Source organism: Gobius niger (genome assembly GCF_951799975.1).
Source record: "Gobius niger genome assembly, chromosome: 22".
NCBI classification, from domain to species: Eukaryota; Metazoa; Chordata; class Actinopteri; order Gobiiformes; family Gobiidae; genus Gobius; species Gobius niger.
Window position 1 is genome coordinate 12,608,694 of NC_136873.1, and position 25,405 is coordinate 12,634,098.

General features: G+C 38.5%; 1 protein-coding gene across 2 annotated transcripts; it reads right to left on the reverse strand.

Annotated features, from left to right (window-relative positions):
• Nucleotides 1-665: 665 nt before the first annotated feature.
• Nucleotides 666-23,968, reverse strand: LOC306981681 (6-phosphofructo-2-kinase/fructose-2,6-bisphosphatase; the record flags this gene model as incomplete). Of its 2 annotated transcripts, none has more annotated exons than XM_079581312.1 (13): nt 666-899; nt 1,815-1,879; nt 4,292-4,354; nt 4,490-4,724; nt 5,690-5,836; nt 5,914-6,121; nt 7,800-7,921; nt 9,455-9,511; nt 9,592-9,666; nt 9,750-9,816; nt 11,943-12,039; nt 12,134-12,259; nt 19,532-19,561. In XM_079581312.1, 12 exons carry the CDS (start codon nt 12,225-12,227, stop codon nt 840-842), a joined length of 1,290 nt encoding a protein of 429 aa, XP_079437438.1. In that variant the 3' UTR covers nt 666-839. The 2 variants fall into 2 exon arrangements, with proteins under 2 accessions (XP_079437438.1, XP_079437437.1); XM_079581311.1 differs by lacking the exon at nt 19,532-19,561 and adding an exon at nt 23,875-23,968 and having other exon boundaries at nt 667-899.
• Nucleotides 23,969-25,405: the final 1,437 nt, after the last annotated feature.

The following is a 25,405-nucleotide window of genomic DNA, read 5'->3' on the forward strand; positions in this document are numbered from 1 at the left end:
TTCATAAATTTTTCGTCACTGTTTTGTCAATGTGTTCTCACTTTTTTGTCTCATTTCCATCATTGTTTTTGTCTCAGTTTTGTCGCTATTTTCACAGCTTTTTTCCAGAAGCTTTTGGACTGGGATAAAGCCAATTGTGATTCTATGGTGCTCTGTGGAGCGGGTCAGACTGTTTTCAAAGCAGGCTAGCTGATACCATAGACATGCACTAGCCTTGCATTAGCCTAGCGCCACGAAACTCTTCAAATATAAGAACTGCATGAATTACAAAAAAATAATATCTCCAGAAATCAGCAACACTCTGGATAACGAGGAAATGGGTCAAAAATCCTGAAATATCCCTTTAAAATCAGCTAAACCCCATTATAGTGAATAGGACTGAAGCTCCGTTGGACCCATTGAAATCCAGACTTCAGCTCCGTTAAAGGTAAGCTCTTCTCCGTGGATAAGACGTGAAGGTCGTTCCAACTTCAGGATCAGCGGAAACACATTTTTACTCCTCTCTGTTTTTATGTTATAACATCTTTTTACAAACACTTAAAAAAAAGAAACTTTGGCCGCTCTTCGCTTTATTTTGAAAAACCCGATGCTTTGGGTTTTGACGGCAGGTTCGTAGCTCTCCCTCATCTGCAAAGCTCCGCAGTGTGGCTTCAAGTCCAGCAGTCTCCACGTCGCCTTCGCAGCTTCACATCGGCACAATACAATTCTCCCTAAAGTGCATTTACCGTGAAACACGACGACGAGACACAGGTTTTTAAGAACAGTCTGTACAGTCGGAAAGGCCACTAGGGGGCGGATGCAAAACAAGTCCTTTGTGGGGGTTTTTTGTGGTTTTTTTATTAACTGTGGTCTGGAACGGTCTCCAGCGCCTCCGCGGGGTCCCGGTCCACGTCTACGTTCTGAAAACAAGAGGAATGAGAGGAGTCAGCGGCGCAGAAGGTGAAACATCTCGAACTGCATGAGAACGTAACAGATGATTTATCACTAATTTAGTTTAATTTCAGCCTTGTATCGGTTTTTCTTTAGTATTTTGTAGGTTAAAATAATATGGAAGCCCGTTTCCGGCATGTTTAAAAAAAAAAAGGAAGTCAAAACTTCGAGATGTCATAATTCTGTGTTTAAAACACTACATTTATGTTGATGTCCAGAGGAGAAGGAGCAACAAAAACAGAGGTTAGGTAACTTTGTGTGAACGAGCAAGAAAAATAATGCTCAAGACAGAGCGAGTCCAAACAAGACTTAAAAATGCATATAAAACGGTGGTGGGACTATGTCTCCGAGCTGGCCTGGTGTCGCCTCGGGGTCCCCCCAGAACAGCTGGAGGAGGTGTGTGTGGATCGGGAAGTTTGGGCATCTCTGCTGAGACTGCTGCCCCCGCGACCCGGCCCCGGATAAAGCGGAAGAAAATGGATGGATGAATGGATCTCGTAAATTCGACTTCCCGTTGGGCTTCCATGAAAAAAAAGACATTCTGAACATGTAGTTAATTTAAATGGTCTAATATCGCTATTGTAATATTCAATACAGTCGTCGAATTTCACATTTTATTCTCATCTAACCCTGATCATTATTTGTAGCGATGGACGAGTTTCCTAAAGTCTCGCTAAAGACTCGGAGCTTCAGAGCTGCTTCAATCCATTTGAACGACTTCTCATAAACTGGAGTCTGGCGTTTTCATTATTTGCACAAACAAAAACATGTGTAGATGTTTGAAAGATCAGACCAATCAGTCATCTGTAATGTGTTGGAGCTCCAGTGGGCGGGGCCATGGATGTATTATATTAATAATCCTTACATGTATGGAGTGAACCCACCTCTGGTCTGTCTCTGTGCGTGTTCACGGCTTCTATGTTCAGATAAACAGATTCCACTTTACAGCCTGAGGAACAAAACAGAAACATTATTCAGCATAAGATCAGCCTCTCGTGGTGACGCTCAGGTTTCAGTGCAGAGGCTTCTTAAAGGGATATTTCAGGATTTTTGACATGGGGCCCCATTTCCTGGTTATCCAGAGTGTTGTTGAATTACTCTATGGACAAAGACATTTATATGGTTAGTCTGGTGTTATAAGTGATTTGCCTCAGGTGCTCTGTGGAGCGGGTCAGACTGTTTTTTACCTCTTAACTCCCGCCTGAACCGAGAGGATCTTTTTCATCACGTCATCAGATTTTTTTTCCATAATTTTTTTTGTTGGGTATTCAACGCATTTTTGTAACTTTTTCAGCATTTTTTTGGTCATTTTTTGTCACATTTTTTCGTCATTTTTTCGTCATTTTTTTTATCACATTTTCGTCACAATTTTCACAATTTTTTTGTAATTTTTTGTCAATTTTTTGTCAATTTTTTGTCAATTTTGTGTCCATTTTTTGTCCATTTTTTGTCCATTTTGTGGTTGAATATTTATCACATTTGTCATTTTTTTGTCACATTTTTTTCATTTTTTTGTCAATTTTTTATCCATCTTTTGTCTTTTTTTTTGCTACATTTTGGTCATTTTTTGTCAATTTTTTGTCAAATTTTTATCAAATTTTTTTCATTTTTTAATAATTTTCTTGTCAATTTGCTGTAACATTTTTTTGACATTTTTGACACTTTTTCATCAATTTGTCGTCACTTTTTTGTCAATGTTTTCTCACTTTTTTGTCACATTTCCATCATTGTTTTCGTCTCAGTTTTGTTGCTATTTTCACAGCTTTTTTCCAGAAGCTTTTGGACTGGGGTAAAGCCAAACTGGAGAAAATGTGCTTGGTTCAGGTGGGAGTTAAGGGGTTAATGCAGGCTAGCTGATACCATAGAAATGCGCTAGCCTTGCATTAGCCTAGCGCCACGAAACTCTCAAATATAAGAACTGCGTGAATTACAACAAAAAATATCTCCAGAAATCAGCAACACTCTGGATAACTGGGAAATGAGGCCCTATGTCAAAAATCCTGAAATATCCCTTTAAACCCTGAACATTTTGTTGTTGAGTGAGGTTTGAAGATGAGCCTGAGCTCCTTTGTTTACGTCGAATCGAGAGTCGGCTTTATTATTGTTGTGAGTAAAGAAACAAAGAGTTGAAACCTTCAGCATCCAATAACTCCTTAACCTCTTAACTCCCGCCTGAACCGAGAGGATCTTTTTCCTCACGTCATCACATTTTTTTTCCATCATTTTTTTTGTTGGGTATTCAACTCATTTTTGTAACTTTTTTGTCATTTTTTAATCACATTTTTGTCATTTTTTTGCCACATTTTTATCAAATTTTTGTCGTATTTTAGTATTTTTTTTGTCACATTTTGTCATTTTTTGTCATATTTTTATCACATTTTTTTGTCACATTTTGGTGATTTTTTAATCACATTTTTGTCACATTTTGTCACATTTTTTTGTAATTTTTTGTCACATTTTTTGTCATTTTTTCGTCAATTTTCTATCAATTTTTTGTCGTTTTTTATAAATATTTTGTCACATTTTTGTCATTTTTTCGTCAATTTTCTATCAATTTTTTGTCGTTTTTTATCAATTTGTCGTCACATTTTTGTAATTTTTTTGCCACATTTTTATCAAATTTTTGTAATTTTTTGTCACATTTTGTCACTTTTTTGTCATTTTTTAATCACATTTTTGTCACATTTTGTCACATTTTTTTGTAATTTTTTGTCACATTTTTTGTCATTTTTACGTCAATTTTCTATCAATTTTTTGTCGTTTTTTATCAATTTTTTGTCACATTTGTCATTTTTTCGTCAAATTTCTATCAATTTTTTGTCGTTTTTTACCAATTTTTTGTCACATTTGTCATTTTTTTGCCACATTTTTATCAAATTTTTGTCGTATTTTAGTATTTTTTTTGTCACATTTTGTCATATTTTTGTCATTTTTTATCACATTTTTGTCATTTTTTTGTCACATTTTGTCACTTTTTTTGTCATTTTTTAATCACATTTTTGTCACATTTTGTTGTAATTTTTTGTCACATTTTTTGTCATTTTTTCGTCAATTTTCTATCAATTTTTTGTCGTTTTTTATCAATTTTTTGTCACATTTGTGTCATTTTTTCGTCAATTTTCTATAAATTTTTTGTCGTTTTTTATCAATTTTTTTGTCACATTTAAGTCATTTTTTTGCCACATTTTTATCAATTTTTTGTCGTATTTCAGTATTTTTTTTGTCACATTTTGTCATTTTTAATCATATTTTTGTAATTTTTTTGTCACATTTTGTCACATTTTGATCTTTTTTTCGTCCTTTTTTTGTCCATCTTTTATCATTTTTTTGTGAAAGGTGAAAGGAGAAGTTGTGGACTGACCGTAGGCCACGGGGGTGAGCTTCAGGACGGTGTGCAGCGGACACTTCAGGTACGGCAGCTCACCTGGGTCAAAAACAAGCACAAGGGTTTTAGATTGAACAGCTCCAAAGGCTTCACACAGCTCTCATGTGTTACTGTGAAGAGCACACGGTCAGTTATAAAAGGCTAAAAACATCTCCTTTGTAAGACGGTCCTCACTCGCGCTCTTGTCCAGGAAGTAGGCGAGCAGACACCTCATGACGGCCTGGTGACAGATGACCAGGACGTTCTCCTGCCGCTCCAGCTCCATGATCACCGGCTCCAGGCGGTGCACCAGGTCCTCGTACGACTCGCCTTTGGGGTAACGGTATCGATACTTGTCCTGGTCCCTCAGGGCGAACTCCTCGGGGAAGTTCTCCTGGATCTCCTCGTACATCATCTCCTCACACACGCCCTGCACAACAACAGGAACAACAGGAACTTTAAACCCTTAACTCCCACCTGAACGGAGCACATTTTCTCCAGTTTGGCTTTACCCCAATCAAAAAGCTTCTTGGGACAAAAAGCACAGAAACAGCCACAAAAATGAGAAGAAAACAAGGATGTAAACGCAACAAAAATGTGACAAAAACTGAACAAATATTTGACAAAATTCAACAAAAATGTGACAAAAATGTGACAAAAACTCAACCAAAAAGTGACAAAAATTAAACAAAAAAGTGACAAAAATTCAACAAAAAAGTGACAAAAATTCAACAAAAATGTGACAAAAACTTGACCAAAAAGTGACAAAAATGTGACAAAAATTCAACAAAAATGTGACAAAAACTCAACCAAAAAGTGACAAAAATTCAACAAAAAAGTGACAAAAATTCAACAAAAATGTGACAAAAACTCAACCAAAAAGTGACAAAAATTCAACAAAAAAGTGACAAAAACTGAACAAAAATGTGACAAAAACTCAACCAAAAATGTGACAAAAAATCAACCAAAAATGTGACAAAAATGTGACAAAAATGACAAAAAAATCAACAAAAAAGTGGCGAAAATTCAACAAAAAAGTGACAAAAATTCAACAAAAAATTGACAAAAATTCAACAAAAAAGTGACAAAAATTCGACCAAAAAGTGACAAAAATTCAACAAAAAAGTGACAAAAATTCAACCAAAAAAGTGACAAAAATTCAACAAAAAAATGTCAAAAACTCAACAAAAAAGGGACAAAAACTCAACCAAAAAGTGATAAAAATTTGAAGGAAAAAAAAACAAAAACAAAAAGGTGACAAAACACAGCAACAACGCGAGGAAAAATATCAGTTTTGCGGGTCTTATCTTTCAAATGAGGCGTCACACAGGCCTATAGCCACAGAGGGCAGCATGCATTCTGTTTGGTCGGGTGGTGAGAGGTCAAAGTACTCACGGCGTCGATCTCGTTCAGGGCCTTCCACTGCTCGTACGGGACGCCCAGAGCCTCGGCCGTCTGGATGGTCCTCTTCATGTGACTGGTCCACACCTTCAGGTCTCTGATGTTCTGCCCGCTCATGTACTTCCCCAGAGCGTTGGCGAACTGCAACGCAAAACATCATTCACAAACTCTCGCGCCTCGGCCTCTCCGTCGCCCTCGCTAACGGCGTGAGCGAGTACCTTGGCCCCCCTGGCGGACAGGCCCGAGTCGCCCCCGATGCGTCCCACCAGGTTGAGCTCGCTCTCCCCGTGGCGGCTGAGGTAGATGGAGCGCGGCGTGACGTGGATGTTCATGAGGTAGTAAACGATGCGGCTCTGGATGTGGTCCTGGACCCGGTTCACCAGGTACCGGCTGCCCACGTTAAAGATCTTTATGTACGAGAGGTTCCTGAGGGAGGACACAGAGGGAGGGGGGCGGGGGGGGGGTTAGTTCGGCTTCATCATCTTTAGTCCTCTCCCGTGTTGAGGGTAACGCGCGACTTAGTTGCTATTGTTAGTGCTTAGGCTTTAATTTGATGGTTTCAGACGCAGCCTAACTCCTGAACCTTTCATGGGGTCAACAAATATTTGACAAAAAATCTACAAAAAATGGACAAAAATGTGACAAAAAATGACAAAAATTCAACAAAAATGCGACAAAAATGCGACAAAAAATGACAAAAATTCAACAAAAATGTGACAAAAAAAATCAACAAAAATTCAACAAAAATTCAACAAAAAATGACAAAAATTCAACAAAAATGTGACAAAAATGTGACAAAAATGAGACAAAAATGCGACAAAAAAATGACAAAAAATTCAACAAAAATGTGACAAGAATTCAACAAAAATGTAACAAAAATGAGACAAAAATGCGACAAAAAAATGACAAAAAATTCAACAAAAATGTGACAAAAATTCAACAAAAATGTGACAAGAATTCAACAAAAATGTGACAAAACTGTGACAAAACTGTGACAAAACTGTGACAAAAAGTGACAAAAAATGACAAAAAATCAACAAAAAATTGACAAAAACGTGACAATTATCGCCTCTAAGCACTAACACTAACAACTAACTCCTTAACCTTTCATGGGGTCGACTGTTAGATCTGTGCAGTTAGTGACAAGAGCTTCAGCAGCATTTGCCCAATCCGACCGTCCTTACCCAGGGGAAGGGGAAGTGACATCACCAACAGCTGTTTTTCTTCTTCTTTAAAGTCATTGGTGGAGTGCAGGCCAAACAAAAGTGCATGTCGCCCCCTACTGTACAGTGACTTATGGGATGGCACATAGCTCCTAATCACAGGTTAGTTAGCACCAGAGGTCCCTATGCTAAAGTGGCTATGCTAGTTAGCATTGAGGCTCCTTTTCCTAACTCCTTCCTAACTGACAGCCCAATTTGGAAGCTTCTTGGGACACAGAGACATCATAGTATCATCATTTATTGTAAAATTGCATTTTAATGCCTATTTTAAAGTTACAAATGTGTTATTCTCAGCACAAATATCCCATGTCCTGGTGCAGCCCTCCTGTTTAATGTGATGCTAATAATCATTATGCTCTACCTAAAACTAGCCATTTCAACTGGCCCAATGAAAGTAGAATATTCCACCCTAATCTAAATATCTATGTCACCACAGGATTAAAGGTTATTCAATTTCTGTAACTGAAGCCAAATCAGAGGCAATTTCAAGTCAAACATTGACTTGAAACAAACAAACAAACAAACAAACAAACAAACAAACAAACAAACAAACAAACAAACCATGAACTAGTACCCATTGGATTGGATATGTGTTTGTATATGAAGCACTTTTTTGGCCGACCCGTTTTTTCACTTAGTTAAGGTATATATTATAACGTTATAATACAAATAAATGAACTGCACTGTCAAACCACTGCTATTTGGTCAAAGAACATAGAATATGAAATGTGAATTTCATATGGGGGGGTCCACCAAGATAGTGTGTCCCCAGGGCCCAGAATTTGGTGCTACGCCGCTGCCCTTTACCCCCCCCAGTCCGACGCCCATGGTAGGAGTACTTCAGTGCTGTAGTAGTACTACTGTACAGAAGTAGTACTCACCTGTCCTTGTGGTCGTCCAGAGGGACATAGTTCATTTTGTAGCACTCGATCCTCTTCAGAAAATCTGTCACTGCCTCGTCTTGATCACAGTTCACGTAGTCAGGGCTGCTCAGCTTCACCTGCTGTTTTCACACCACAAACCACATTAAAACCACAACTAGACACAGGAACTGCCTCTATACTCCCAGGGTCTCAACTCTTCAATGCCACTTTAAAAGGGATCAATAAATACTACACTACAAAAAGTGAATATCAAGCATTGGCTTAAATGACTTGAATTGAGGAAATGTTTCTTGTTTTGAGCGGTTTTCACTCATTTAGACACTTTTCCTGATCGGACCGAGTTTACTTTGCTTGTTTGAGGACATTTCACACCAGTTCTAGGCTAAATCTCGCTTGAAATAAGAAAGTAACATTGCCAATGAGATAAGACCAATTTTCTTTCCCCATTGGCAAAGAAAATGACCTGAAATAAGGACGAAACGTATCGAAACGAGTCAGAAACATCTCAGAACAAGTGAAATAATCTAGGACAAATGCCCAAGAACTTCTTATCTAGTCAAAACAACTAAAATTTGGATTATTGTGCTCAAATTGAGATGTTTATACTTATCTAGTTAATTACTTTTTGCAGTGTATATTTTTAATGTCCCAAAGGCAAAAAACTAAAATGGACACAATGGGAAACTTTTGGGCAAAAGAGTCACAACTGCAGCTGAACCTTAGACAATAGTCTTTGTGTTTTTGACATTTAGATTTATGCCAGATTAAATCCTATTTAACATATTTTACTGACTTTTACGGTCTTCATAACTGATTTAATAATTTAATGCTTTTTAATGTCCCGCAGAAACCCAGACTGACGACCTCAAACCTCCTCCTCCACTAAAGTCAGTCAAAATTAAATCAAAAGCTCATCTTTTTTTACTGCAAGTTTGTCAATAAAATGTACGGTCTTAATCACATTCAGCTGCAAAATATCAAACAATAATAAAACAATGTCACATTTTTTGTGATTTTTTGTCACATTTTTTGTGATTTTTTGTCACATTTTTTGTCACATTTTTGTCACATTTTTGTCAATTTTTTTGTGATTTTTTTGTGATTTTTTTGTGATTTTTTTGTGATTTTTTGTGATTTTTGTTGCATTTTTTGTCACATTTTTTGTCTTTTTTTGTCTTTTTTTGTCACATTTTTTGTCATTTTTTGTCACATTTTTTGTCGGATTTTTTGTCAGATTTTTTGTCTTTTTTTGTCTTTTTTTGTCACATTTTTTGTCACATTTTTTTCCTTTTTTTTTCTTTTTTTGTCAAATTTTTTGTCATTTTTTGTGATTTTTTGTCACATTTTTGTCACATTTTTGTCAATTTTTTTGTGATTTTTTTTGTGATTTTTTTGTGATTTTTTGTCATTTTTGTCGCATTTTTTTTCTTTTTTTTTCTTTTTTTCTCACATTTTCTGTCATTTTTTGTCACATTTTTTGTCACATTTTTTGTCACATTTTTTGTCACATATTTGTCATTTTTTGTCTTTTTTAATCAAATTTTTGTCACATTTTTTGTCACATTTTTGTCATTTTTTTGTCACATTTTTGTCATTTTTTGTCAATGTCATTAAAAACTTAATGCCTGAACCCTAAACCTGGCGTCTCTCACTTTTATATTTTCTTCGATGATTTCCGGGTCGTCACAGATCGACTCCACGAAGAAAACCTGCAGCAGCAACAACAACAAACACACACAGACTTTATTATTACAAAAACACAAAAGGAACAGTTCCAGAAGAAACGAACCTTGTACCCGTTTTCTTTGGCGAAGCTGTGGATGAGTTCCCTTCGCTCCGGCGTCGTGTTCGTGGCGTCGAAAACCTAAAAAAACAGAAACTCTGGGTTTTTGCCGCCGACAGAGTGACAGTTGTTGTAGAAGAAGTGGAAGAATAAACGGTACCGACCCCGACCTGGCCCTGGTTCCTGGTGAAGTATTCGCACACGTCTTTCAGGGCGGTGACGGCGCAGGCTCTGAACACGGGAACGACAACGAGACAAGTGAGACTTTTTATACAACTTTACTGAAGCCCGGCTCAGTACGGAGGACCAGGACTGCCAAAAGAGTAAATTAATTAATAGGGCTGGGTACAGTTAACCTCTTAACTCCCGCCTGAACTGAGAGCATTTTCTCCAGGTCAGCTTTACCCAAATTCTGTAGGCCAAGCCTCATTTGAAAGCTAAGATCTACAAAAACTCATCTAAACGGATCTTTTTCCTCACGTCATTAGATTTTTTTCCATCTTTTTTGGGGGGTTTTCAACTAATTTTGTAACTTTTTGGTCAATTTTTCAAATCATTTTTAGTCTCATTTTTGTCGCATTTTTTGTCACATTTTTTGTCATTTTTGTCGCATTTTTTGTCTTTTTTTGTCACATTTTTTGTCACATTTTTTGTCACATTTTTTGTCACATTTGTCGCATTTTTTGTCTTTTTTTGTCACATTTTTTGTCACATTTTTTTGTCACATTTTTTTGTCACATTTTTTTTCTTTTTTTGTCACATTTTTTTGTCACATTTTTTTTCTTTTTTTGTCACATTTTTGTCGCATTTTTGTCACATTTTTGTCGCATTTTTTGTCACATTTTTTGTCTTTTTTTGTCACATTTTTGTCATTTTTTTGTCACATATTTGTCATTTTTTGTCAATTTCTTGTGACATTTTTGCGACTTTTTCATACATTTTTCGTCACTTTTTTGTCACATCTTCATCATTGTTTTCATCTCAATTCTGTCGCTATTTTCACACCTTTTTTCCGGAAGCTTTTGGATTGGGGTAAAGCCAAACTGGAGAAAATGTGCTCGGTTCAGGTGGGAGTTAAGGGGTTTAATGGTACCGAGCGAAAAGCTCCAGCAGGAGACGGGATTCGAATTGTTGCAGCTCGTGGTCAGAAAAGCTTCTCTGAAAGCTGATTCACCCCCTGGTTTATCCCATGGTTCACCCCCTGATTCACCCCCTGGTTTATCCCCTGGTTTAGCCCCTGATTCAGCCCCTGGTTCAGTCCCTGGTTCACCCCCTGGTTCAGCCCTGATTCAGCCCCTGATTCAGCCCCTGGTTCACCCCCTGGTTCACCCCCTGGTTCAGTCCCTGGTTCAGTCCCTGGTTCACCCCCTGGTTCAGCCCCTGGTTCAGCCCCTGGTTCAGCCCCTGGTTCAGTCCCTGGTTCAGCCCCTGGTTCAGCCTCAGCCCCTGATTCAGCCCCTGATTCAGCCCCTGGTTCACCCCCTGGTTCACCCCCTGGTTCAGTCCCTGGTTCAGTCCCTGGTTCAGCCCCTGGTTCAGTCCCTGGTTCACCCCCTGGTTCACCCCCTGGTTCAGTCCCTGGTTCACCCCCTGGTTCAGCCCCTGATTCACCCTCTGGTTCAGTCCCTGGTTCACCCCCTGATTCAGTCCCTGGTTCAGTCCCTGGTTCACCCCCTGGTTCAGTCCCTGGTTCACCCCCTGGTTCAGTCCCTGGTTTACCCCCTGGTTCACCCCCTGGTTCACCCCCTGGTTCAGCCCCTGGTTCAGCCCCTGGTTCAGTCCCTGGTTCAGTCCCTGGTTCACCCTCTGGTTCACCCTCTGGTTCACCCTCTGGTTCACCCTCTGGTTCACCCCCTGGTTCACCCCCTGGTTCACCCCCTGGTTTAGTCCCTGATTCAGTCCCTGATTCAGTCCCTGGTTCACCCCCTGGTTTAGTCCCTGATTCAGTCCCTGATTCAGTCCCTGATTCACCCCCTGATTCAGTCCCTGGTTCAGCCCCTGGTTCACCCCCTGGTTCACCCCCTGGTTTAGTCCCTGATTCAGTCCCTGATTCAGTCCCTGGTTCACCCCCTGGTTTAGTCCCTGATTCAGTCCCTGATTCACCCCCTGGTTCAGTCCCTGATTCAGTCCCTGATTCAGTCCCTGATTCAGTCCCTGATTCACCCCCTGGTTCAGTCCCTGATTCAGTCCCTGATTCAGTCCCTGGTTCAGTCCCTGATTCACCCCCTGGTTCACCCCCTGGTTCAGCCCCTGGTTCACCCCCTGGTTCACCCCCTGGTTCAGCCCCTGGTTCACCCCCTGGTTCACCCCCTGGTTCACCCCCTGGTTCACCCCCCGGTCCAGACCCCGGTCCAGACCTGCGGATCTTCATGGCCTCGGAGTTGTCGGGGCTGAAGAACTCGTAGCTGTTGTAGGTCTGGGTGGCGTCCCGTCTGTACTGCCCCACGTTAAACACTGCGGCACAAACACACGTGGATCAGTCCGATGTGTAGTGGAGGCAATTTGAGCACAGACACCAGGTCCGTGACAGGTTTGTGACGTGGCCGACCTTTGGTGGTGACCCCGATCCAGTTCAAGTAGCGCGTGAGCTTCTTGGAGATGTAGGTCTTCCCTCGAGCCGGGAGTCCCACCATCACGATCATGGTCGGGGAGTTCGTGAACTGCGGCACCGAGGCTGGAAAACACAAACATCACACGGTTTTTAACCTCTTAACCCCCACCTGAACCGAGAGCATTTTCTCCAGGTCAGCTTTACCCAAATCCTGTAGGCCAGTGTAACGCCTCATTTGAAAGCTAAGATCTACAAAACTCATCTAAATGGATCTTTTTCCTCACGTCATCATATTTTTTTTCCATCATTTTTTTGGGGGGTATTCAAGTCATTTTAGTAATTTTTTTTCTTCATTTTTTGTCATTTTTGGTCAAATTTTTGTCACATATTGTCATTTTTTCGTCAATTCTTTGTGACATTTTTGTGAAATTTTTGTCACTTTTACATAATTTTTTGTCATTTTTCCGTAAATTTTTTCGTAATTTTTTGTCATATTTTTTGTCATTTTTGGTCAAATTTTTGTCACATATTGTCATTTTTTCGTCAATTCTTTGTGACATTTTTGTGAAATTTTTGTCACTTTTACATAATTTTTTGTAATTTTTTCGTAAATTTTTTGTCATATTTTCGTCATTTTTTGGTGTGTTTTTTTTGTCATTTTTCCGTCAATTTTTTGTCGTATTTTCGCAATTTTTTGGTCATTTTTGGTCAAATCTTTATCACATTTTTGTCATATTTTCGTCATTTTTTGGTGTGTTTTTTTGTCATTTTTCCGTCAATTTTTTGTCGTATTTTCGCCATTTTTTGGTCATTTTTGGTCAAATTTTTATCACATTTTTGTCATTTTTTCGTCAATTCTATGTGAGATTTTTGTGAAATTTTTGTCACTTTTACATAATTTTTTGTCATTTTTTCGTAATTTTTTTATCATATTTTCGTCATTTTTTGTTCTGATTTTTTTGTCATTTTTCCATCATTTTTTTGTCATATTTTGGCAATTTTTTGGTCATTTTTGGTCAAATTTTTATCACATTTTTGTCATATTTTCGTCATTTTTGTGTGTGTTTTTTTTGTCATTTTTCCGTCCATTTTTTGTCATTTTTTCACATTTTTTTGGTCATTTTTGGTCAAATTTTTATCACATTTTTGTCATTTTTTCGTCAATTCTTTGTGACATTTTTGTGAAATTTTTGGCACTTTTTCATAATTTTGTGTCATTTTTTAGTACAATTTTTGTGACATTTTTTTTTGTCACAATTGTCACTTTTCGTAAATTTTTTGTCACTTTTTTTGTCAAAGTTTTCTCACTTTTTCGTCACATTTTCATCATTGTTTTCGTCTCAGTTCTGTCGCAATTTTCACATCTATTTTCCAGAAGCTTTTGGATTGGGGTAAAGCCAAACTGGAGAAAATGTGCTCGGTTCAGGTGGGAGTTAAGGGGTTAATCTTTAAAAAAAAAAAAAAATAGATTTTTCTTCATGTATGTATTTTCTCTCTTCACCTGCTGCACTCGCCTTCATAACTACGGACGATTCTACACATTTGAATTATCGCCTTTGATCATGACCTGCCCGGGTTTATTATTTTATGAGGGTTTTATTGTTCCATATCCATGTGTTACGGCTCTTTGGAAACAGTTTCTGGTCTAAATTAATCTTTCACCGACCAACACATAAACACATAAGATCTGAAGAAAACTAAACAACTAAATTAAAGCTGTAATGTATCAATATGGAAAACAAAAGCTCTGAAATGAGTCACGATGGCACTGATTTACAGTTCACGCAGTTTATACGGAGTCGTTTGAAAACCCTCTGACCGCGGATTTCGACACCGCGTGGGGTGAACGTCCGTGAGGTTCGGCGCGTCTCTGGACACGGCGTTCTGAGGTCGAAACATGTTGCAAAATCACCAGATAAAACACTTTACACTTCAAACATGACCTGGAAATGCTGGGAAAAGGCAGGATTTCTGACACAGGGCCTCATTTCCTAGTTGTTCATGCAGTTCTTATATTTGAAGAGCTTTGGTGAAGATCGGACAGGTCCTAAAAGAACTCGTCAAAGCGAAGGCAAGAACATATCTCAGTTATGTAAAAACGGTGGCCTGTTCCTTTAAGTTTGCGAAAGGAGTGAAACAGCGCCCCCAATTTGACGCTGGTGGTCAAAAGGTGTACTGCATCCACGTTTACCATTGAGAATGAATGGAGGAGAGTAAGTTAGAATTAGGGCTGGGTACCGTTAAACGATACCAGGTTTTGTCACTTTTTTATTGCACTTTTTCTGACTTTTTTGTTACTTTATTGATGCATTTTGGTCTCTTTTTGCTGGATTTTTGTCTTTTTTTGTAAATTGACAAAAAAGTGACAAAAATCCAGGAAAAAAATGACTAAAATCCAGCAAAAAAATGACAAAAACCCAACAAAAAAATGACAAAAATCCAGCAAAAAAATGACAAAAATCCAGGAAAAAAATGACAAAAATCCAGCAAAAAAGTTACAAAAATCCAGCAAAAAAGTGACAAAAATCCAGCAAAAACATGACAAAAATCCAGCAAAAACAAAACAAAAATCCAGCAAAAAATGACAAAAATCCAGCAAAAACATGACAAAAATCCAGCAAAAAAAGACAAAAATCCAGCAAAAAATGACAAAAATCCAGCAAAAAAGTTACAAAAATCCAGCAAAAAAGTGACAAAAATCCAGCAAAAAAATGACAAAAATCCAGCAAAAAAGTTACAAAAATCCAGCAAAAAAGTGACAAAAATCCAGCAAAAACATGACAAAAATCCAGCAAAAAAAAAACAAAAATCCAGCAAAAAATGACAAAAATCCAGCAAAAACATGACAAAAATCCAGCAAAAAAAGACAAAAATCCAGCAAAAAATGACAAAAATCCAGCAAAAAAAAGACAAAAATCCAACAAAAAATGACAAAAATCCAGCAAAAACATGACAAAAATCCAGCAAAAAATGACAAAAATCCAACAAAAAAATGACAAAAATCCAACAAAAAAAAGACAAAAATCCAGCAAAAAAATGACAAAAATCCAGCAAAAAAATGACAAAAATCCAGCAAAAAAGTGACAAAAATCCAGCAAAAAAAAGACAAAAATCCAACAAAAAAAAGACAAAAATCCAGCAAAAAAATGACAAAAATCCAGCAAAAAAATGACAAAAATCCAACAAAGAAATGACAAAAATCCTGCAAAAAAAAGACAAAAATCCAACAAAAAAATGACAAAAATCCAACAAAAAAATGACAAAAATCCAGCAAAAAAATGACAAAAATCCAGCAAAAAATGACAAAAATCAAGATAGAAACTGGATGTTAAAAAACTCTATCTGGAAAAAGAAGAAAATCCACAATATGGTTCAGTTTGAAGTCTGTAGGAGCCGCTAATGTGGAGATACTGATGTGAGAAAAATGCAATCTGAGAAAATGTCCCTTTAAATTACAATATCCCAAATAAATCTATGGAATCAGTGCTATAGTAAAGCATGTTCCTGTGAGGATTAGGAGGTTCACATGTTGAAGGCTCAAACTGGCCCAGATCCTGGATATTGATCCCGTTGAGCTTTGCCTGCAGTGTCTCCCTGAACACATTTGTTGATACTTGTCGTAATAATCCCAGATCCTTCCCCCCTGATCCTTCCAGTTCCTGCAGCTCGTACTCACAGCCTCTCCTCCTGCTCAGTCGGCCCTTCAGCCACGGCTCCCAGGTTTTCTCCAGAGGATTCCGAGTGAGCGGCACTTGAGCTTTCGACATGACGAGGTGAACGCCGAACGCCGACCCCCCTGCCCGGTCACAGGCTGCAGGGCATTTTCCAGGTGAGCCGCAGGTTTTGAACTCTCTCCCACGCGGGGGGAGGGGCCTCAAGGCAGGGACTCGCGCCCGATTGGCTGACGGGGAGTGAGCAGACGGGCCGGGGGGGAGGCTGTGATTGGACGGACGGTGCGTCAGTCAGAGTCCAGACTGATGTAACGTCCTGGGTTTACCCTCACAGACCAATCAGGACACGGGGGAGGGACTAACAAGTATTAAAGGACCTGGACTTAAACACTGCAAAATGTTGTATATTCACAAGTTAAAGCAACTGTGGAAGTAGAATATTTTACTAGTAGTAGAAAAGTAGATAAATCTGCCAATAGAGTGAGGATTATAGTTCTTCACACACGACAGGCAAAACTATTTACTTTTAAATGTTCAGTTTTTGAGCTAAATTCACCTCTTAACTCCCGCCTGAACCGAGAGGATCTTTTTCCTCACGTCATCAGATTTTTTTTCCATCTTTTTTATTGGGTATACAACTCATTTTTGTAACTTTTTTGTCATTTTTTTGGCATTTTTTGTCAATTTTTTTGTCGTATTTTTGTCATTTTTTTGTCATTTTTTTGTTGTATTTTTGTCATTTTTTGTCAATTTTTTGTCACATTTTTTGTCACATTTTTTGTCACAATTTTATCATTTTTTTGTCGTATTTTTTTGTCATTTTTTGTCATTTTTTGTCACATTTTCATCATATTTTTGTAAATTTTTTGTCACATTTTTGTAATTTTTTGGTCAAATTTTCATCATATTTTTGTCCATTTTTTGGCAAATTTCTTGTGACATTTTTGTGACATTTTTGCCACTTTTTCATCAAGTTTTCGGCGCTTTTTTTGTCAATGTTTTCTCACTTTTTTGTCACATTTCCCTCATTGTTCCAGTTTTGTTGCTATTTTCAAAAAGGAGAAAATGTGCTCGGTTCAGGTGGGAGTTAAGGGGTTAAACATGTTATTGTGAATATTAGGTCACATTTTTTCTTTACAGGTGAAAGTTCATGTTAAAACACAATTCCGTATGTGGACTGGGGTAAAGCCAAACTGGAGAAAATCTGTCTGTGTCCATAGAGTAATTTTAACAATTTTGCATTTAAAATAACTTGTATTTGAGCAGCATCAGCTTCGTGGTTGTATAAGCTACGCAGCGGCGGAGTGATCTGCTAGAAAATAGTCCCTCAAAATGCGATCATTCATGTGATGCAGGTCAGTTATATTCCAAAAATTATTCTATGGACACAGACATTTATATGGTTCGTTTGGTGTTATAAGTGATTTTCCTCAGGTGCTCTGTGGAGCGGGTCAGACCGTTTTTAACCTCTTAACTCCCGCCTGAACCGAGAGGATCTTTTTCCTCACGTCATCATCGTTTTTTTTCCATCATTTTTTTGTTGGGTATTCAACTCATTTGTGTAACTTTTTTGTCATTTTTTGTCATTTTTTTGTCAAATTTTTATCAAATTTTTGTCACATTTATGTCATTTTTTTGTCATTTTTTTTTGTCATTTTTTGTCATTTTTTTTTTAAATTTTTCGTCAGATTTTTTGTAATTTTTTTGTAATTTTTTGTAATTTTTTTTGCCGAATATTTATCACATTTGTCTTTTTTTTTGGCACATTTTGTCACATTTTTCTTTTTTTTGTTTTTTTTTTAATCAATTTTTTTATCCATTTTTTTTTATTTTTTTGCTACATTTTTGTCAATTTCTTGTGACATTTTGGACTGGGGTAAAGCCAAACTGGAGAAAATGTGCTCAGTTCAGGTGGGAGTTAAGGGGTTAATGCAGGCTAGCTGATACCATAGACATGCGCTAGCCTAGCATTAGCCTAGCGCCACGAAACTCTTCAAACACAAGAACTGCATGAATTACCCCCAAAAAAATCTCCAGGAATCAGCAGCACTCTGGATAACAAGGAAATGAGGCCCTTTGTCAAAAATCCTGAAACATCCCTTTAACCACTGGTCTGTCAAGTCAAACAAAAGAAATCCTCGTTTTAACCGTGTCAAAGCGAAACACGAGCTTCTCCTCTGCTTTATTTACGAGTTCGCCTGGAGCTGGTTGATTTTCAGGTTTCTAAATAAAGTTTGTTTCTCGCACGTCGGGGCCGGCACTGTTTATTTAATCGATGTTACTGAGGAACGACCGCCAATACATCGTCGACCTTTGACCTCTGTGTTTATGCTGAGCTCTCTGCCTGTTGTTGTTGTTGTTGTTTACGTTTCCGAGGCACATGTGCAGGAACACGAGGTCGTTTAACCTCTTAACCCCCACCTGAACGGAGCACACGAGACAAAAACAAGGAAAGCGCAACAGCAAAAGCATGAAAACAGCGACAAAAAATTGACAAAAATACGAGGAAAAAATGACAAAAAAAGTGAGAAAAAAATGACAAAAAAGCAATGGAAAAAGTGGCAAAAATATGACAGAAATGCAACTAAAAAAGTAAAAAAAATGATAAAAACAGCAATGGAAAAAGTGGCAAAAAGTGACAAAAAAAAAAAAATGCAAAAAAATGATCAAAAAAGCAATGGAAAAAATGACAAAAAAGAGACAAAAAAGAGACAAAAATCCAGAAAAAAAGAAAAAAATCCAGCAAAATAAGACAAAAATACGAGAAAAAAATGACAAAAAAAAGTGAGAAAAAAATGACAAAAAAAGCAATGGAAAGGGGGTCAAAACTATGACAAAAATGCAAAAAAAAGCCAAAAAAAAAGATTAAAAAGCAATCGAAAAAATGACAAAAACTCAACAAAAAAGTGACAAAAATCCAGCAAAAAAGTGACAAAAATACGAGAAAAAAATAAAAAATTTGTGACAAAAAAATGGCCAAAAAAAATGAAAAAAAAACGATAAAAATTTGACAAAAAAATGACAATTTAAAAAAAATAAATGACCAAAAAAATGAAAAAAAATGTGACAAAAAAATGACAAAAACGTAACAAAAAATGACAAAAATTTGATAAAAAATTGAGCAAAAAATTTAAAAAAATTGACAAAAAAATGACAAAAAATGTGACAAAAAATGTGACAAAAAACGACAAAAATTCGATAAAAAATTGACAAAAAAATGAAGAAGAAAAAAGATAAAAATTTGACAAAAAATTGACAAAAAAATTACCAAAAAATGACAAGAAATTTGACAAAAAACGACAAAAAATTGATAAAAAATTGAGCAAAAAATGAAAAAAAATTGACAAAAAATTGATAAAAATTTGACCAAAAAAAAATACAAAAAATTGACAAAAAATGACAAAAGAAAAAGAAAAAAAATGTGACAAAAATGAGTTGAACACCCAACAAAAAAATGATGGGAAAAAAAATCTGATGACGTGAGGAAAAAGATCCTCTCGGTTCAGGCGGGAGTTAAGAGGTTAAAGTGTACAAGATTGGAAAGATATCAGGTTACATCCATTAGATAAAGTACAGTATCAAAGTATAGTATGTCCACAGAACTCCATAAAGTCCCGTCAGAATGTGTGTGTTCCGTGTGTGTTCCGTGTGTGTTCCGTGTGTGTTCCGTGTGTGTTCCGTGTGTGTTCCGTGTGTGTTCCGTGTGCGGTCGGGCCAGTCTCACCGGTGCTGTCGCAGCGTCTCCGCGGCCGCCTCACGGCTCTCGGCTTCTCCATATCTGAGCTGCCTCCACATGAGTCTCCGCCGGCTGTGAGATCCGCCCCCCCCCCCCTCTGTCCAAGCACTTCCTCACAGCGCACTCAAGCCAACGCAATCGGGACACCCAACACCTCTGAGGGGACACACGGGCAGGCACATAACCAAAACACTCACCCGGCCGACGGAGAACACGGGATTACACAACACGCTGACTTAAAGGAGCAGCTGACGGACCTGTTTCTCCACAATATCAGCATTTCATTCATTCACCGCCTGAGAAGGAAGTGGACATTAAAATTAAACCAAACACACTGCGTCAGAGCTGCACATTTAACACCAGCAGAAAATAAGACAAAAATCCAGCAAAAAAATGACAAAAATCCAGCAGAAAAAAGACAAAAATCCAGAAAAAAGTGACAAAAATCCAGCAAAAAATGACAAAAATCCAGAAAAAAATGACAAAAATCCAGAAAAAAGTGACAAAAATCCAGCAAAAAAATGACAAAAATCCAGCAAAAAAATGACAAAAATCCAGAAAAAAGTGACAAAAATACGAGAAAAAAAAGACAAAAATCCAGCAAAAAAGTGACAAAAATCCAGCAAAAAATGACAAAAATCCAGAAAAAAAAGACAAAAATCCAGCAAAAAAATGACAAAAATCCAGCAAAAAAGTGACAAAAATCCAGCAAAAAAAAGAAAAAAATCCAGCAAAAAAAAAGACAAAAATCCAGCAGAAAAAGACAAAAATCCAGCAAAAAAATGACAAAAATCCAGCAAAAAAATGACAAAAATCCAGCAAAAAAGTGACAAAAATCCAGCAAAAAAAAGACAAAAATCCAGCAAAAAAAAGACAAAAATACGAGAAAAAAATGACAAAAATCCAGCAAAAAAGTGACAAAAATACGAGAAAAAAATGACAAAAATCCAGCAAAAAAATGACAAAAATCCATCAAAAAATGACAAAAATCCAGAAAAAAAAGACAAAAATCCAGCAAAAAAATGACAAAAATACGAGAAAAAAATGACAAAAATCCAGCAAAAAAGTGACAAAAACACGAGGAAAAAAATTACAAAAAAATGAGAAAAAATTGACAAAAAAAGCATTGGAAAAAGTGGCAAAAATATGACAAAAATGCAACTACAAAAGAAAAAGAATGATAAAAACAGCAATGGAAAAAGTGACAAAAAATACAAAAGAAGCGATGGAAAGGGGGGGCAAAAATATGACAAAAATGCAAAAAAATGCAAAAAAAATGATAAAAAAGCAATAGAAAAAATGACAAAAACTTGACAAAAAAAGACAAAAATCCAGCAAAAAAAGACAAAAATCCAGCAAAAAAAAAGACAAAAATCCAGCGCTATTCGATATACGGAAGCTTGTAGTTTATTTACGGATAAAAAAAAAAAAAAGTTTATTTACAGATCCAACATGACAGCAGCAGACACGATGGTATTTTTCGATCAAGCTTTAGACCTTGTTCTAAATAGTTTATATTCAAAAGTTTACAGCGGGTACGTCATACGTCATCTCATACGATGATACGATTGGCCATGGCCACGTGCAGACGCATGAGACTTTTTTTTTTTTTTTTCGTATCGCCCAATAAACGACTCTGGACGATCGTAAACCACACCTCTCCTACGAGAAAATGAATTGGTGTCCCCAGACTAAATATCACTTGTGATTTTAGTCTGGTGTTAGCCAGGCTACCGAGGAGGAAGAATCTCCCAAAAACAACTCTGGTCATGTTTCTCTCTTCTGAAGCCTTTCTCTTCTTCTCATACACTTCGAAGACACTTTTTCTCTTGCCCCTCTGCCATTTTCAAACGACTCGTGCGTTCTGCAACAGCAATGAACGGCTAACAGCGTAACTCACACAGGCCTGAAAGTAACAAGGGGCGAGCGCGCACGACGGCCTTACGTAGGCAAATCACCAGAATGATTGACAATTAGGACCAATCTTCTTGATGATCCACCCGGAATAGAACATCCTCCGCTATACCTTTAAAAGGGCAAAAAGGCGGGAAGCCCTGACCTCGAGGAGTGGGCGGAGCCTCCACAGAGCTCCAGAGCTTGATTGACAGGCTCTGGAGCTCCATAAAGCACTGAAAATGCTTCCAAATTTCAGGCTAATAAACAAAAACCAACGTGGTTATAAATATTTCACCTCCCCCAGCGTGGGCACATGGGTCACATGGGTCACATGGGTCACATGGGTCACATGGGTCATAGCGATTTATGGAAAAAGAAAAACTCTTTGGAGCCAGGCTTTTAAGCCGTTCTTGGGACGTTTGAAGTTAGAATCAATGCCTCCGAGTGTCTCTTGGAGTCGCCCCCGGCCACCAGGGGGTGGTGTTACACCAATGTCAGCTCGCTGCCATAAGGACCATAGAGAAGAGTGTTTCTCTCGCCCATTGGTGACAACCCTACACTGAGATCTGTTGTTTACTTTTACATTTATGCACAAACTCCGAGCCTACAGTCATAACAAGGGCAAATAGAGCAATCGTTAAATACTCTATATGTCAGGCCTACTCAATAGGCGGCCCGCGGGCCAACTCCGGCCCGCCAACCAATTAAATCTGGCCCACGCCTCATTTTCCATAAGTACATCTATTTTTTGCCATTATCCGGGCTGTGTTCGCGTCGCTCCGCGGCGCATTCGCGCCGGAATCGCGCTGCTTTGCGTAGCAGTGCCTGCAGCCTCGCTGCGTCTCTCCTACAGCGCGGCTCAAACGAAAACACGGCTCTTTTAAACGGTGTAAACTGAGTGAACAGGAGCTGATCGTTGGACGGACTGACAGGTTTTCTAAACCGAAGCACAAGGACAGTGTGCAGCGTGTTTTTGGACTTTTGTTCGGATTATCCCGCGCAGAAGCAGCGCTCTTCCCCCCCCGCGGCAGATGACCACATGTTTCCCTGTCGTCTTCATCGTTACAAAGGGCTTGACCAGCGACTGTCAGGTATGAAACACCAGTCAAGTTGTGGATGTTTGAACAGCGGATGATGAAGCTGATGGTGGTGAGTTTTGGATAAGTGTCCTGCACCTGCACCTGTAACTCTCATCAGGCCTTTGGTCTGGTTTATGGGATTTAGTCCTGCCTTAGCCCTGATAGATCATGTTTTGCCCTGGTTTAATCCTGGTTTAGTTCTGAATAGTCCTAGTTTATTATTAGGCTCTTTATTATTCTACATTATTATACGGCTCTTCACAACGTAAGTAGAACGCTCCGTTGATTTGAATGGGATTTCCCAACGTTCTACCGGTCATTATTTTCTGATAAAGGACCTCTGAGAAAAATAATGACGCTGCCAATGGCAACGGAGTTCGTGCTTTCATATCACTCCGCACGTACGTAGTAGCAACACTATCTGTCCCCGTCACTGAGAGAGAAGTTGGGGGAATTGCTCGTGAAGTTAGCGTGAGTCTGACTTTCAACTTACCAAGAGATTCACCACCATTCCTCCAACTGCACCTTCAACTAAGTAGCTAGGCTAGCTGCTAGCCTTGCTGCTTCTAGCCTAGCCAAACGCTGCAGCGCAACGCGCAAACTTTTGGGAACTATTTGTCGCGGAAGTCATTAAATAAACCTTTGGACCTTCATAAAAGTGTACGAAGTTTATGTTGTGTGTGTTCAGTTGGCAAATGGCCGTATAATAAGCGGGATAATGTATAGAACGCTGGTCATTATCGGGAAAATAAGTACCTTCAGGGCGAAACAAGACCCCTCCGCTTCGCGTCGGGGTCCGGTTCGCCCTGTCGGTACTTATTTTCCCGATAATGACCAGCGTTCTATACATTATCCCTTACTTAATGTTATTGCAATTTTTCTAAAGCCTAAAATGCTGGAATATAAAACAACTATTGAGTTTAGGTCCAATTCTATTCTATTCAAGCATTGATGATGATGAAATGATCATTTATTTATCCCAATAATATGAATACGTTTGGTGGCAGTGGTGGCGTCACCGACTGACCGGCCCAGTGGCCAATGACCTCCGACAAATCTGGCCCAGTGACAAAAGTAATTGAAGAGCCCTGGCATATGTGGTAGGTGCCGATATCAGCCTATCAACAATCACGATTGATATATAGCGTGGTATCGTGTGTGTTGATAGGCTTAGGTTATATCAGCACCTTTTTCTCTCTTTACAATATTTTACGCATTACGCATGTTTGCAGCGTTTCCTGGCGCTTTAAGGCACGCGCGGCTCCGGCACCGGGATTTAACGGCGCGTAAACGAGCGCTGATGGAGCCAAAGTCTGTCTCTCTGGTTCTGTATCCCGCATGTGAAGTGTCTCTCACCGTGTGGGCGCCGCTGAAACCTGACCGTCCTCTCCGCGCCCCCCAGCGGCTGCGGCTCGCGCGCGGCTTGCGTAACAACTGCGGCTCCATTCATCCCGCGGACCGTATTTTTAGCCTCGCGCGCGCCGTTTTCTTCCTGTCCGCGGTGTCGCAGCTCGAATGGCGGGGGTTGTGGTGATGGTGATGATGGAGAGGTGAGCCGGTCCCTCGTGTCGTGCGTTTAACTCCTCGCTCCCCGCTGACTCCACGACCCTTCCCCCGCGCGCGCGCATAACAAAACCACAAAAAAACAAAACAAGGCGACGTGGAGGCGGCACGTGACTGACCCCCCAGGGTGAGAACGTGCGTAATCTCCATCCAACATCTAACAAGGAGGGAAAGGCAGATGCTGACCCGGCGTTTCAACAGTTACCGAGGCCACAGTGAAAAGCATGTCCTCCAGCTTTGGCATTACCCAAATCTAAACCAACTTAATTCACAGTACTTCATACACTAAAAATGACATGTGTTTAACCTCTTACCACCCGCCAAAACCAAATCCATTCTCTCCTCTTTGCCACTGTCGTCACTTTTTATTTCCCTCATGTGTTTTTGTCACTTTTTTATAACTTTTTTGCTGGATTTTTGTTTTAAAAAAAAATGCTGGATTTGTGTCTTTTTTTTGCTGAATTTTTATCACTTTTTTGCAGATTTTTTGTCATTTTTTTGCTGATTTTTTGTCATTTTTTTGCTGATTTTTTGTCATTTTTTTTGGCTGGATTTTTGTCATTTTTTTGCTGAAATTTTGTCACTTTTTTGCTGAAATTTTGTCACTTTTTTGCTGAAATTTTGTCACTTTTTTGCTGAAATTTTGTCACTTTTTTGCTGGATTTTTGTCTTTTTTTGCTGAATTTTTGTCTTTTTTTTTGCTGAATTTTTGACATTTTTTTTCTGAATTTTTGTCACTTTTTTTGCTGAATTTTTTTCTTTTTTTGCTGATTTTTTGCCACTTTTTTGCTGGATTTTAGTCACTTTTTTTGCTGCCCTTTTGTCACCTTTTTGTTGCGTTTTTGTCATTTTTGTCGCTTTTTTTGGTCACTTTTTAGTGCTTTTTTGTTGTGTTTACATCTTCATTTTCTTTTTCTTTTTTTTTTATCGCTGTTTTGAAGAAGCTTTTAGATTTGGAGAACTTGGAGAACAGGAGAAAACATGTTCAGGTGGGAGTTAAGAGGTTAAATAGCGTAACAATAAAATGTCAAAAACGCAAAGTAACAATAACACAATAAACAAGTGACAAAACCGCCATTAAGAAGTGATGGAAAAGCCACAAAAAAACTAGGAAAACACAAGAAAGTGATGAAAGCACAACGATAAAAAGAAAAGGAAAGTTACGAATCAGTTTGTTTCATTTAGTGGCCTCCCCTTTCATTGTTGACAATAAAAAAAAAATCTGGTATAGGGCCTTTAAAGGGACTAGATGCAGGTTCGTTAACCACCTGAACCGAGCACATTTTCTCCAGTTTGGCTTAACCCCCAGTCCAAAAGCTTCTGG